Here is a 14,660-nt window from a genome sequence, read left to right as displayed (position 1 = left end):
TTTTCAGATTGATTTGATCTTAACTCACGGTATACAAGTTTACTGTAGTTTGTGTTCATTTTAACAAATAGCAGTTAAGATCTACAATTGATTAAACAACTATTGTTAAAAGAATAAATCTTATAAAAAATTTGTTGAGAGATTAAAACTGATCAACAGTTTACGAGAGATTTTATCAAAATTTGTACTTACTTTTTGAAATGAAATAAACACTTGGAAAAATATTGAAATTGATTTTTGTTTTAAAATGAGAAAATAAATTACAAACAGAACCTAGTTTCTAAATTATTATCAAGTACACAATAAATAAAGTTCTTGACAAAATAAAACCCTATTTGATTATAATTAAAAATATAAAATTAACTCTTCATATATTAATTAGAAATGAGCAAGTGGTAGGTTTAAAAATTTAATTTTTTATTTAACAAAAAAAATTAAAATAAAGAAGGACAATTCAGACTTTTCGGCCCAAATAGTTAGGGTTTATGGTTTCCATATAAATTTCCAATGTTTTCTGCTACGTATCAGAAGCACAGAAGCACACAGCTAGGGTTTGCTTTCGGCCGTTAACTTCTCAAGGTTTCTCTCGTTTTCTCTGTGACCTGATCTCTCTCATTTTCCGACGAAGATAAAACTGAAGAAATTTATTTTAAGTTGTAAAACGCCACATCTCTTTGCATATTGACGTGTTGAACAACCTCTGATTTGTATTGTTGTTTTTGTTTTCGCAGGAAAAGGTGTCTTTTGAATTCGACAAGGAAAAATGTCAGGGTATGCTCAATTTTCCTTAGTGATCTTCTTAATTGGTTTATGGATGCAACTCTCTGCCCTTTGATTTTTTATTCAATATTTAGTGGAAATACCTATCATGTTATTGTTTCCTGAGAATGGTTCTTTCAGAATGATAAGATTGGTAGTGAGGATATACATACTAGTTACAGTGTCTGTTCTTAGTTGTGTCTTGCCTTGAAGTTCAATTTGGTAGTTTCGGTTTTCGATCTTAACACGTTGATGGTTAAAACTGAAATGGTTTTATCCCTTCATGTTGTTAAAATTAATTAATTAGAGTTGGGTTTTGATGTTGAAGCCTGACGGAGTATTTGTTCCAAATTCCAATTTCCACTCTGATTCTCCCCTAACATGATTCTTTGGGTTGGAAATAAATGAAGTGTACAATAGTCTAGTATAGTTCCGCGCAGTTTTGGCATTTTTGTTTTGGAAGTTGTTTTTGAAAAATTAAAATGGGTTAAAAGAATGTGCAAGGACGGCTTTCGTTAATTGTGGAGAATTGAATGATAGCGCTGCCCCTTAGTCTTGATTAAAAATTATGGGGGTGAGGAAAACTAGAAGTGTAATGTATTGCATTACATAATAGTATGAAAATAATTCTTGTAGATGCCACAAGTAAAACTAGTTTATATGTGCATTGCTCTAATCCTTTTTTCGAGTAACTTTTCGGAGTTTAAGATTCTTGTATGGGTTTGTACTGACTGTTTAGAATACTTTTACTATGCAGTGAAGAGGTAGTTGTTGCAGCTGAGGCACCTGCTGCCATTCCCGGTGAACCCATGGACATCATGACTGCTTTACAGCTTGTGCTGAGAAAATCTCTGGCTTACGGTGGGCTTGCAAGAGGTCTTCACGAAAGTGCCAAGATCATTGAGAAGCATGCTGCACAGCTCTGCGTTCTAGCAGAAGATTGTGACCAACCTGATTATGTGAAACTGGTGAAGGCCCTTTGCGCCGAGCACAATGTTAGCCTTTTGACAGTTCCAAGTGCAAAGACCCTTGGAGAATGGGCTGGTGTAAGTGCCTTAGACACTCCAAACCATTTTACTTAAATTCCTTGTAACATTCGTTTATTCCCAATTCCCAAATTCAGCTGGTTGTCGTGTTGCATGGTATTCTTTGTAACATTTTTGTTGAATATTTTTGTCAGTTATGTAAGATTGACTCAGAAGGAAAGGCCAGGAAGGTAACTGGTTGCTCATGTGTGGTTGTTAAGGTATGGCTTCATCGGCTTGTATTTGGAGTGATCTTTTGGAATGCCTTTCAATGTACGTGGATGTTTATGTATTTGCATTTTGCAGGATTTTGGGGAGGAACATGAAGCCTATAATGTTGTTCTGCAGCACGTGAAAGCTAACTAAGTTAAATGCTTAGATTTGTGGGTTTCAGTTTGGTGTTATTTTATTAGTCTTTGAGAAATATTTTTGCCTCTGGAGTATCTGCATAGGGATTTTGACGATTTACAATCATACCTATTCTCACTGTTGCTGAGTGAATGGTTTTTTATTACTATTGATTTTCAGTGTTTTTTTAGATTGACATGTTCCGTCAATTGCTTTAACATTAACGACTCAAACTATGTTAGTAGGGTTAGGATCTCGATAACGAGACTACAAATTACTACCCTAATGGTTAGGACCATCATTAAGTTACGTATCAACAGCCCTCTAAAATCCACGAGCAGTTTTTCTATTGCCAGCCAAATTCAGTAGTGAATAGAACATCACATTTGGATTTCTCTTCGAATTAGGCCTACCCAGAAGCCAGTATTCCAAGATAGCTGAGGAACCGACCAAATTCGTCATCCTACTTTACCATCGTAGGTTAGCTAGATTCATTGTTAGCAGAAAGTTTACCCTGTTTTATTAACAGTTCGCTTCATCTAAGTTCCTAAACCTTCAACGTTTTGGTTTTGTAGCATCACGAGTTATAGAAGGGGAATAATCCAATTGGGTTCATAATCTCTCATCACCTATCCCGATTTCAATATATCATTAGAAAATTGGGATAAAACTCTCATCACCTTCATTAAATTTACAAACCCTCTCTCATAGACTCCAATTCGGTATTATTTCGATTTTCAAGAAAAAATATCATCATGGAGGGAATAAGAACTTTTGGGAAACATGTTGAATATTTCAGTATTATTCATCAAACGTTTTATTGTTGCCAAGTCCGCCAAATGATTGCTGAAAAAAAAATCATAGTATATAAATTTTTCGTTAGATTAAATAATTGTGCAACAAAAGTGAGACGATGAGATACTAATAAACATAAAGTCGATTTGATCTTACATTTTGGATAACAATGTTGAATGTGTTGTACTGACTTTTAACAGGTTTTATATATATTATCTGTTTCACTCAATATGCCAATCATGATCAATTATGAATATGATTCGTCATCAACCTTTAGTGGCATTTCTTATTTATTTGAGACGAAAATCTTTTTTTATATACTTATATATAAAATACAAAAGTCTATTGTTTACTTTACAAATGCTTGGTAACTATAAATGTATGTACTTAAGAAAATAAATTCATTGACGAACAAAAGTTGTAATGTTTTTCATCACACACATCGAACACATTTTATGAATTAAAGGAGTGCGCTTTTGCTATGTTATTTCGACCAGTGTTGGGCACACAATATTCATATTAAATTAACACAAATAAAAAAATTTATTTGCACGACGTTAAAACTTGATTATTTTTAAAACGACAGTGAAAGAATAAAAGTCCATTTTAAATGTGCAAATATTTTAATATTTTAGTAAAATTAATTTAGTGTTATTTAAATCGAAGATTAGAAGCTGAGTGAAGACAGCAGTTATATAAGACCGGCACTGCGCGATGGTTGGTGATAACTTGAGAGAGTCAAAACTCCAATGGCCTAAGAAAGAGGGAAAGTAAGAAATAAATGATTCACCAACTTTCCCTGATAAAAAATCAAACAAAACTGTACAGATAACTCAAAATTTTCGAGAAACTTGTAATTGAATCTCTTCCCTCACCAACCATACTCATGAACAACAAAACACAACATAATTGCCATTACCATCTCATATTTAAAAAGACACGAATTTTGGTAAAAGATAATTTCGCAGGCCTTGAGGATGTTTGTCCAAAAGTGGAGGAGGCAAATGTGAAATATAAAAATCGGCATATCTATTTTATTAAACCTTCAAAACATTAAGGTATTATTTAATTTTAAGTTTAATTTAACTTCGCATAGTTTATTTATAATTAATTTATAAAATCAGATTTACATTTATCTTAAAATCTAAATTAGTCTTATTTATAGTAGTTGATGTAAGATATAAGAATGTTTTATTTTTTTTTTCTAAAAATAGTGAAAGTGTAAAAGAAATAATTATGTGTAAGTATGAAAATGAGTATTTTTTTTTTCTAAAAAATAGTGAAAGTGTAAAAGAAATAATTATGTGTAAGTATGAAAATGAGAAATAGTATAGTTGAAGGATTAGGTTAGGTGAGTGGGGTTGGCATCCATTTTCCCTATAAAAAGACACTCTCCACGTAACTTTTGTCACCATACACTTCACCAGTTTTTCCTTCGTTTTCTTCTACTTTCCCTTCCATTCCCTAACAACAACGTCATCATCATCATCACCATGCCTTCTGCCGAATCATTGCCACCTTCCTCCCAAACAATCTGTGTCACCGGCGCCGGTGGCTTCATTGCATCTTGGATGGTAAAACTTCTCTTGGAGAAAGGCTACACTGTGAGAGGAACACTCAGAAACCCAGGCACGTGATTTCACCACATTACACTAAACACACAAACAGTTAGTTTTAACTTTGATTTGTAGCTGAAGTTAAAGTTATGTGATTTGTGACGTGGGGAGGGGCATGCATGAATTTTGGATTTCTCTTTTCAGATGATCCCAAGAACGGACACTTGAAAGAGTTTGAAGGAGCCTCCGACAGACTAACTCTGCATAAGGTTGACCTCCTTGACGTTGACTCCGTTAGATCAGTAATTCACGGCTGCCATGGTGTCTTTCACACAGCTTCTCCCGTCACCGATAACCCCGTCAGTTTCTTTTTCTCCTTTGCTTTCTATATTTATTCATTCACGTCTTAACTTACCCAAAACCCCCAACAAACCGCTGCAAAAGCAAAGTACCCCACTACTATTGGACATGATCTATCTATCGTATATGTGTTGAGTAAAATATAAGCATACTTAATTTATCTATGTAATTAGTTTTTTGGTTAATATGGCTATTGTTTGCACTGTTTTTGTGGTTGAAAATTATCATTGCTGGTATATGATTTTTATGTTTAAACTGTTATAAAAGTATGGTAGAAGTCAACCAAATCTTGCTTGATACCAGGGCAAGTGGCTATATTATGTGTGTGAAAATATCTGCTGGTGGGTGACCACTGCTGCATGATCGTGACTTTCTGGTTGTTCATCCATTTGTTGTAAATAGTTTCTTTGCAAATTTGATTTGGGGGCAAAAGGAATTAGTTAAATGGACCCTTTGAATCATGCAGGAAGAAATGGTGGAGCCAGCAGTGAATGGAGCGAAGAATATTATCATAGCAGCTGCAGAGGCAAAAGTACGACGTGTGGTGTTCACCTCATCGATTGGTGCCGTATACATGGACCCCAAAAGGAGCATCGATTTGTTGGTTGACGAGTCTTGTTGGAGTGATTTAGAGTATTGCAAGAACACTAAGGTTCCATTTACCTACCCAATAATATCGATTAATGATAATTTTATTGACAAAGTAACTTGAAGGGGATAGTGAAAAATGGTATTTTGAAACGATATTGCAGAATTGGTACTGCTATGGGAAAGCTGTGGCTGAACAAGCAGCATGGGACACTGCCAAAGAGAAAGGAGTGGACTTGGTTGTAGTGAACCCTGTATTGGTTCTTGGACCATTACTACAACCAACCATCAATGCTAGCACGATTCACATCCTCAAGTACCTCACTGGCTCTGCCAAGACCTATGCAAATGCCACACAGGCTTATGTGCATGTGAAGGATGTGGCATTGGCCCACATACTTGTTTATGAAAAGCCTTCTGCTTCTGGTCGATACTTATGTGCTGAAAGCTCCCTGCACCGTGGAGAATTAGTTGAAATTCTGGCAAAGTATTTTCCTGAGTACCCAGTTCCCACCAAGTAAGACATTCTGCCATCATATTTACAATCACTGAATTATTTATGGTGCCAATGTGCATAGGAAATGATAATTGCCAGATATTATTTATGATTTTAACTTCTTCTGTTAGACATTGAATTTGTCGATTCTTATGTTTTTCAGCTCACCATATCCACATGTAGGAATTTTTCTTTAATTTATGTTTAAATGAGCTGAGTTCATCTTAATCCACATAGACTAGATCAGTTGAGGTTGTGTATGACCTATAACATTCACATTCTGCATTTTCGTGTCCCGCACGAGTGTTGGAAAATGACATCTAAATTTATTTGCTTACCCTTAAAACTGAGTTTGTGTCTGGATGACCTCAGGCTCTCGTATGGACAGTTAGGTAAACCTTAAGATCCCATTGCAATGCCATACTTTTCTTCCAAAAATTATCCTCATATTTTACTGAAGAATATGACAGTTTTGGTTAATGGAAAATGTCCAATTCTGATATGATTTTTTAATAAACTTGATAATGCAATGATATGTCTACACCTGGTGGGTGGTGGTGGTGGTGGTCATCCATTTGAGGTTATAAGTGGCTGTGAATGAAAAGGTGTTTGGATTGGAGTAGGTATACCAACTTTGACTTGTCTATGTAATCGTCCACTCACGCATGCCTCAAAAAATTTCAATTATTTTGTTTGTAAAAACAAATGGAGCGTACGAGTCCTCACCAAACCCAATGTCTTTGTCACTTGGTAGAGTGACTCTCAGATTTGACCCACCTCTTCCACTATCACACTGGCCTGCTAAATAATTTTATTAATGTTGTATTTTTTTTATTGAAGATGGCCAACATAAAAGGGTTTGGTGATTTGTATAGTGACGTAAATATTTGAACTTTTGCAGGTGTTCCGATGAAAAGAATCCCAGGGCAAAACCATACACCTTTTCAAACCAGAAGCTCAAAGATTTGGGATTGGAATTCACTCCAGTGAGTCAGTGTCTGTATGAAACGGTTAAGAGTCTGCAGGAGAAAGGGCACCTTCCTGTTCCTGCAAAGCAGGAAGATTCAACTACAGTGAAATCATGAACAAGATAGCCCTTTTATTTCATTTGTCAATACCAGTTTAATTCTGGGTTAGCTCATGTTGTTATAAGAGAATCCCACGACAGAAAACTGTATTTGGATTTTTGTAAATGGACATCAACCATATTGTTGCCATTTATGGACTTAATGATATTAATGATATTTTTAATTTTGTTTTCAAATAATATTGTCCCCAGCAAAAATCTCCGACTTCCTTTATGGGGAGAAGAATATTAGCTAAACTCTGAATTCAAAAGAAAAGATTCCTTCTTTATTACAAGGAAATCGAGTGAAAAGGAAGGAATTCAGAAGAACTAGATTTCTCACTTATAGGTGGGAAATAGAGTGGAAAAGGAAGGAGTTTTTAAAAAAAAGAAGATATATTTGATTGAAGAAAAGTTAAAAAAACAAAAAACAAAAATCAAATAAAGAATTTCAAACTATAAAATCATTGTTTCTAATTTCAATTTCTACTTTTTTTTTCTCTTAAATCAAACACGTAATTGTCTATTTCTATTTATTTCTTCATTTTCATTTACAGTTTTTTCTTTTTCTCTTTTTGATTTCCTTTTACCTAATACCTCGAACGAAAGCAGGGGATTTAGATAATAATTAATGAAAGAATATGATAATCAACAAGTGAGCTTTACCAATATTGATAGACCAATGCAGAAGAGAAATAGAGTTTGACATTGAGGGTGATGGTGACACTGTTGACTGATTTGATGCCAGAGTGTTGTAGTTTTCAACTTTGAAATTTGCTGATTCAAACATCAGTAAATGCAAGAACTTTGTATTTGTAGGTAAGAAGTAAAGAGGGTTGAAAAATGAGACTTTGGAACCTTCAAATTAAAGTTAAATTAAAACATTAATAATCCTGATAAAATATAACTAAATTTAATATATTTAATGTTTTATTTAACAAGTTGAATAATAAAATTTAATATGTACAGATTATTGAGAAAAAAAATGCTCTTACAAATTTGTTAATAACTCTCTTCATAACACATTACCTTGGTCACTGAGAAAAATATGGAGAAAGAACAGAAGCACCTCCTTCCACACAAGTTTCTAACCTCAAGAAATAGGTATGACATGAAAAGAAAAAGGCTTAGCAATTCTAGTCAAGTGAAACCTTAAGTAAGTATGATACTAGTCCAATATTATTACCGATTCTAGAGATTAACAGAATGATATTTATTAGTTTGTTTATCTAAGTCTATATTGCTATTCTAATCTTCTGAGACATATTTCTCAGTCAACATCAGCAGGAGTACTTCTTTGAGGCAATTGCATGCTTACTATGTCTTCTCTTGGAAGAGAATAGATTGGTCCATTGCCTTGTTCATTTGTCATTTGTTGATTTTCTGATGCTGTTAGAGCCAAAAGGTGTGTAGCCTCTGTATTTTTGCGGAGTACTAGATAGGCTATACCTGCCAAATATATTGCCATGCCTGAAAATCCAATCATTCCAAGAAACACCTTAGCCACAATTTCTATGTGGCTATGAAGAAGCAGCTTGATGAAGCCAGTTATCAGGTAGTATATGTTAATGGCCATAATGAGGGTACCGATTACCCATGTGACTGCTGAAATCTGCAATATGTAAGGTAATCATTAATTCAGCCAAAATGAACAAGAGCCAGCTATTTTTTTTTTCAATTTTATAATTAAGATTTTTCCCCCTCACAAATTTTCCATGCTTGTTTGTCTGTATAATGAATCTGTCTTCATTCTTACATGTGTGATGTGAGATGTGAATATGTTAGTTTCTTTTATTATAGATCTTTTACTAAACATTATTTAAAAAATTATACTAGCATGTCTACAGTTTTTAACATGATGTAACTGCTGATTTTTGTGAGATATGAAATTAGTGTACTATTTGGTTGTAATCTAGAACTGCAAATTTCACGTTATTAGAAACATTTACCATGGTAGAGTTGACATGTGCCCCCATCTTAGTTTTGCAGCTTGCAAACTTGAGGAGTGGAACCAAAGCAAAAGGAAGTTCAAATGATAAGATCATCTGATCAGAAGAAAAAGAAGGGCTTCATCAGCACAAGCTATTATGACAACAAAAAATATGTGCATGCACAAACAGCAGCATATATAAAATAAGGTCATGCAGACAATTTTTTCATACAGAACAAGTGGTGCATATGTAACTATATGTTACCAGATTTGTTGCCTACTTAATCCCTCTTCAACTGAGTTGAAACAAACAGTGAAGTTATGCATACCAGTGACCATTATGCAGTTGAGTTAAAAATGTGAGAAATTTCCATGATTTTAGTATGCCAATTTAAAGAAAACATTGACTTCAATACAAGCATTATCCAAAGTGAAAAAGTGAAAGAAAATTCGATGGAAATGATATCTTACGGATGCAATTATTATGAGCTTCCCAGCCCCGGCTGATCCACCAATGACTGCAACAATCAAACTAGGAACTATGGCTAAGCAACGAGTTAACATATTCCGAATCCATGGCTCCAGTCGTAAATCAAGAAATCCCTGAAAGAAGAAAGAATTCATGGGGAAATACAAAATCTAGAAACAGACAAAGATCACTAATGCTTCAAAATAGCCATTATGTAAGTGAACCACAGCAAAACTAAGATAACTTTTAACCCCAAGGACCATTAGGGACACTTGTTACTGCCATTAAATGCTTAAAGGACATGGCAGGTTTATTGAACATTAAAATACCACACATAATTAGCACATGATTCATCTATACTTAAATCTGATGAAATTATGAATTGTCATTTTCTAAGATCAACAGTGATTCTTTTCTAGTTAAGATGTAGACATATTCTATTATCTTTTATGCAAAAAAAAAGTAAACAAATCCATAAAACAAATTACCTGCATAACATACTGCCCTGCATATGTTCCTGTTATAGTAGAACTTTGACCCGATGCAAGCAAAGCAATTCCAAACAGTTTTGAACTCCATTTCCCCAAGACATTCTGAGTGCAGCACATATCAGATATATCAACTATGACTTCATTAACACCTTACCAATAACCATTATGTATGAAGCTTAAGGATTGGGAAGAACTGTGGAGGAATCAGTAACTAAACTTAGAACTACAATATAACCAAGGTAAGAAAGATATCTCCATTTTTCACATACTCTAAGTAGGAAGGAGGCTTCGTTCAGATCCAAATTCTGACAGCTCATCTGATCTTCTGCATTCAAATTCGAAGAATTGCAAACAGCACCACTTACAGAAATAACACAAACATTTATGAGGAAGGCCACCGAGAGAGCGAAGGCACTTTCTATCATGTAAAAGCTACAAGCCTCCTGCAGAAGGAAATTGTTGAATGAGACACAAGATACTGCTTTACCATAATCACACTTGATGCAAGGTTTTAACTTTGACCACTTTGTCTGAACGTTTACAAGGTTAAACACTTGACAGGACCATCCAACAATAACTCAAATTCCAATAAAGTTTACTGTTTTAAAGTATTCTTATCAAAGAAGATGAAATGGGAAAATTCAGTTTTAATGAAAAACATCAACTTTGAAAGCTCAGCGCAAAAGAAGAGAGATGGAGAAACAAGAGAATGTTTATCATATTTATCAACCAACTGGGATATTTGAAAATATATGGACCGGATAAAGTCATAAATATCTACAGAATCACATGGATAAACACACTGAAAGAAGTAGAATAAGGTAATAAACATTATTGTTGAAAAGTTTACTACATCTTAAACATCAATCACAACGATAAAGTGTGCAAGGCAGTATCCAAAGGCAAACAACATTAATTACTTGAATCGGACATAAATTTTTAAAGGGGGGAAATTTAAGCATGCATGCAAAAATAAAGATGCTTACCTTGATTCCCCGAACTGATCGTGGAATTTTCCTAGACAGCACCAGTGCTGAGTGCAGGAAGAGATTGTGCCTGAGGAGAATTCATAAAGAAGCATGACAAGAAGTTATATTTTAAAAGAAAAGAAAAATTAAATGGTTGAATAAGACATGAAGAACCCACGGCATAACCATAGCTCCAAGGAGGGAAATTGCGAGACCAGTTGCACCATTTCCTTTTAGTTCTGGCACAAAAAGACCCTTTGTAACTTCTTTAGCATCAGGCTTTGCATATCCAAGCTCAGCCATAAAACATGCAGCAATTGTAAATACAAGAAATGCAATCAAGAATTCGAGTTTCCTAACCTGCCCAACAACAATACAAAAAAAGACTCGTGTTGTTTTTACATAGATAGTACTTAATACAACATGCAGTGAAAACCGTATTTTTTTCCAGGATAAGAACAGAATATGATAAAGTACCCCATATTGCTGTAATGCCAAGAGGATCAATGTGCTGAGTCCTGTCAGAAGAACACCAATCCAAACGGGTATGTTGAAGAGCATGTTCAATGCAAAGGCTGTCCCAATTACTGCATGTGTATAATAAAAAAATTCATGAAAAAGATGAATCAGATAAAGAAAAGGAAGAAAAAAGTTAAATTGTATGGTTTGTTCTAAAACTAAGATAATTTGCCCGTTTGACTTTCAATTTTTCCTCAAGTAGAATTTCTAGTTACCCTGACCACCACTTTATTTTTGATTGCTCTGTTTGTAGCTCAAATGAGTGGAGGAAAGAAAGGGAATGTAAAATTGCATCACTTCCTTTAACTATAAAACTTCACTGGTCTTGATTTAGTGAGTCCATTTAGATGTATATACCTTCAGGAATGTCACAGGCCACTATAGCAATTTCAGCAATAATCCAAAGGATGAAGTTGGGCACCCGGGGATATTCAGTTCTACAATGCTCTGCTAAGTGTTTTCCTACAAACAGCAAAATAAATTGAAGGAATTCAGAACAAAAATATAAAATTTCACATACATTCTAGATTTATTCAATAGAAACAAAATTGATTATCAAATCAAGTACCAGTGACCACCCCAAGATTTGCTGCCATTGATTGAATTACAAGAGCAGCACATGATGCCACCAATATGATCCAAAGTAACTGAAGAAAAAAGGCAAAAGTGAAAAAGAGACGAAGTAGGATTAACTATCACAAGAAACGTGTCAATGCACCTCATATTTATATTGTGCCCCAGCCTGAAGATCTGTCTCAACTGCAAGTTATTACAAGAATACCATAAGTATACAGTTTCAGAATTTGTTTTCCCTTCATTAGAGAAAAAAAAATTAAGAATAGTGTGATCTTACAGTTCCCTGGGTCTATGTATGCAATGGATACAAGAAATCCAGGCCCCATGTAGGCAAATAAATTTTTCCAGCTTCTCCTCTGCAAAATGGAAGCTTGCATGAATGGTGGTTATCAAGTAAACAATGCTTATCAGATGAAATCATTGGATAGAATCCATAATCCTGATAATCTTTTCATTTCATAAAGTGCCCACAATTTAATTGGGGCTTTTGCCAAGACACAACTCAAATGCTACACAGGCTAAACACAAAGCAGCTATTAACTCAGTGCCATGACCTGCGAATAGATTTCTCCACCAAGAGAAAATAATAGGTTTTTGTCAATTGAAAACTGTAACAACTGTTACCATACACTCTAGCCATTTCACGCCGGTACTAAAGCAAATACTATCGTAAGGCATACATGACAATGCATCAAATAATACCACGAAATAGTCCTCAGTCATCTCAAACACCTGTCAACAGACTGAAAATTTCTGTCACTTGTTATCTCCACGACATTTTTCAATTCCATGCACGGCATCTTGGTTTAGCACACAAACAAAAACAACTTACCCGTGTATCTAATTTTCAATCTTAAGCGCAGGTCATTTTACCATACAAATGCTGACTAAAAACTGAAACAGAGAATTAAAAAAAAATGAAGGGATTCAGTGAGAGGCGAAACTCACATCAGGCACAACAACTTGATTAGTATCTGAGTTCTCAATGAGTGGCGCATTGGAAAAGCTTCGGTTGCCAGTGCTCGAAATGAATTGTGGCTGCCCGGAACCAGAACCTGTGATAGCCATGTGTTATCTGTTTTCTTCTTTTTTTATCGTTTCTGCACACAAAAAACGAAGACAAATATGTTAGTAAAACAAAGTCACAACAAATGGGATCCAATCGAAAGGAATCTTTAATCTCGTGGTCCTTTAGTTTGGGGGAGTAGTAGCGAAAATCCACCCCAGTTGTAGATTCGGGTAAAAGATATAATCTTTGTGAAGAATAATCAATTGGGACGAAGAAGGTGCAGAAGTGAAGTCTTTAGTTGCATGAGAGTGCAACAGAAGAAAAGTGAAAGATTTAAAATTTCCATTTTTCAACGAAAGAAGAGAACAGAGAGATTGCGTACGAATGAGGTGGAAAAATTAACAGAGCGCAGCCCAATACGATACACCACTCCGTATTGTCTTTCTTCAGTTTAGAAATGAGCAAACTCCAACTTTGACTATGGATGTCCCTTCTATCTTTATAGTACCATGTTATTTTTCCTCTGGCACTTCCACTCCCAGAATAGTATTATTATATAGTAAAAAAAACCCATATTTATATAAAACTATCATTTTCATTATTTTAAAAAGAGAAAATGAGTCAAGTAAGTAAAAAAATCAAACTTTGATATAGTCATATAAAGTAAACTATTTTAATAATAAAAAATAAAAACTCTCGTTTACAGTTTTATGAACTTCTTATTAGAAAACGAAATTGGAAGGCAATTTTGTGTTAGAAGTTCGTGTCTGAGAGAGAGGAAGGGAAATGGGAAAGGAGAAACATGGGCCATGAAAGGTGTGGGAGGAACCATCCTGTGTGTCTGTTCTGTAAGCGAAGACATGTTGCCACGTAAGACCAAAAGTTTTTTGTTGGGACCCTCAAAGTGGTACTGGTCGTAGATTATATTATATTCCAGTTATTGTTCTTACGTTTTGCTTTGAACTACGTGTAAGGAATAAGATTATTATTTGAAATTTTTTCATTCACTTTAAATGAGTATGGTCCTCATTCAAAATTCAAAGTCAGTTTACATCATTCACTTAATATATTTTACATTATACTCTATTAAAGTTAATATTAAAGATATTTATGTTAAGTCTAACACCATTATCAACTAAGTTGTAATTAGATTAATGTTAATTTAAAATTTATCTCAAAATTTACATATTTATTGTTAACAATGTGGATTCTCAGCTATTTAAGTATTAGAGTGTCTTTTACCGATAACTTTCCCAATAATAAAATTTTAAGTTTCATATTTGACCCAATGAAAACATGGGATGTAATAAAAAATTTATATTTTGTGAGAAAAAAATTATAAGTTTATAAATTATATTATGTGATAAAGAAAAGAAATAAAAAATTAAATATATAAGAGATGTAAACAAAATCAAGATATATATGTCTGGTTACTTTTATTATTTCTCATTGAAAATGTGGGAAAACACTGTGTGTTGTTTGTTGGAGGTCCTATGTTGTACTCTGCTCACTGGGCCCCGTTTGGATTCTGCTAAAGGGACAGCTCCACCATAACTCATTCAACAATGGCCCTTATTTTTGTGACATTTTCTCCTTTATAAAAATTTGAAATCAGTGATAATGCAAGTGGGCCCATAACGCATAGTTAACGGTTGTGGGCTAAAGACTGATCCATTCCCAGAACATTCTTTCTTTTCTTTTCAAC

The 14,660-nt window shown here is 34.3% G+C and overlaps 3 protein-coding genes across 3 annotated transcripts; 2 read left to right on the top strand and 1 right to left on the bottom strand.

The window, feature by feature from the left end:
* The first annotated feature begins 481 nt into the window (after positions 1-481).
* LOC108333164 (40S ribosomal protein S12) lies at positions 482-2,322 on the top strand. The gene is made up of 5 exons (XM_017568521.2): positions 482-579; positions 732-771; positions 1,517-1,805; positions 1,940-2,005; positions 2,091-2,322. The coding sequence occupies exons 2-5, from the start codon at positions 764-766 to the stop codon at positions 2,148-2,150; spliced, it is 423 nt and encodes a 140-aa protein (XP_017424010.1). The 5' UTR covers positions 482-579; positions 732-763; the 3' UTR covers positions 2,151-2,322.
* A 2,010-nt stretch (positions 2,323-4,332) lies between these two features.
* LOC108334476 (cinnamoyl-CoA reductase 1) lies at positions 4,333-7,178 on the top strand. Its single transcript, XM_017570339.2, has 5 exons — positions 4,333-4,556; positions 4,688-4,842; positions 5,310-5,495; positions 5,596-5,948; positions 6,829-7,178. Exons 1-5 carry the CDS (start codon positions 4,421-4,423, stop codon positions 7,010-7,012), a joined length of 1,014 nt encoding a protein of 337 aa, XP_017425828.1. The 5' UTR covers positions 4,333-4,420; the 3' UTR covers positions 7,013-7,178.
* Positions 7,179-7,991: 813 nt separating this feature from the next.
* Positions 7,992-13,562, bottom strand: LOC108333034 (metal transporter Nramp6). Its single transcript, XM_017568353.2, has 14 exons — positions 13,338-13,562; positions 12,895-13,046; positions 12,224-12,302; positions 12,089-12,129; positions 11,939-12,017; positions 11,728-11,832; positions 11,329-11,438; positions 11,030-11,211; positions 10,870-10,939; positions 10,153-10,326; positions 9,881-9,985; positions 9,395-9,526; positions 8,943-9,038; positions 7,992-8,605 (listed from the first exon to the last, which is right to left on the bottom strand). The coding sequence occupies exons 2-14, from the start codon at positions 13,012-13,014 to the stop codon at positions 8,264-8,266; spliced, it is 1,635 nt and encodes a 544-aa protein (XP_017423842.1). The 5' UTR covers positions 13,015-13,046; positions 13,338-13,562; the 3' UTR covers positions 7,992-8,263.
* Positions 13,563-14,660: the final 1,098 nt, after the last annotated feature.

Source organism: Vigna angularis, chromosome 11 (assembly GCF_016808095.1).
Source record: "Vigna angularis cultivar LongXiaoDou No.4 chromosome 11, ASM1680809v1, whole genome shotgun sequence".
Classification (NCBI taxonomy): Eukaryota; Viridiplantae; Streptophyta; class Magnoliopsida; order Fabales; family Fabaceae; genus Vigna; species Vigna angularis.
The sequence above is the reverse complement of the archived record's forward strand: the minus strand, read 5'-3'. Positions and strand labels throughout refer to the sequence as shown.

Excerpts from the sequence above, each read along its gene's own strand:
- LOC108333164 (XM_017568521.2), top strand. Across the intron at positions 1,806-1,939 it reads CCCTTGGAGAATGGGCTGGT|TTATGTAAGATTGACTCAGA; the intron begins GTAAGTGCCTTA and ends TATTTTTGTCAG. Across the intron at positions 2,006-2,090 it reads GCTCATGTGTGGTTGTTAAG|GATTTTGGGGAGGAACATGA; the intron begins GTATGGCTTCAT and ends TGCATTTTGCAG.
- LOC108334476 (XM_017570339.2), top strand. The coding sequence starts at position 4,421 with ATGCCTTCTGCCGAATCATTGCCACCTTCCTCCCAAACAATCTGTGTC. Across the intron at positions 4,557-4,687 it reads AGGAACACTCAGAAACCCAG|ATGATCCCAAGAACGGACAC; the intron begins GCACGTGATTTC and ends TTCTCTTTTCAG. Across the intron at positions 4,843-5,309 it reads CTCCCGTCACCGATAACCCC|GAAGAAATGGTGGAGCCAGC; the intron begins GTCAGTTTCTTT and ends TGAATCATGCAG.
- LOC108333034 (XM_017568353.2), bottom strand. The coding sequence starts at position 13,014 with ATGGCTATCACAGGTTCTGGTTCCGGGCAGCCACAATTCATTTCGAGC. Across the intron at positions 12,130-12,223 it reads ATACATAGACCCAGGGAACT|TTGAGACAGATCTTCAGGCT; the intron begins GTAAGATCACAC and ends AATAACTTGCAG. Across the intron at positions 9,527-9,880 it reads CAGGGCAGTATGTTATGCAG|GGATTTCTTGATTTACGACT; the intron begins GTAATTTGTTTT and ends TTCTTCTTTCAG.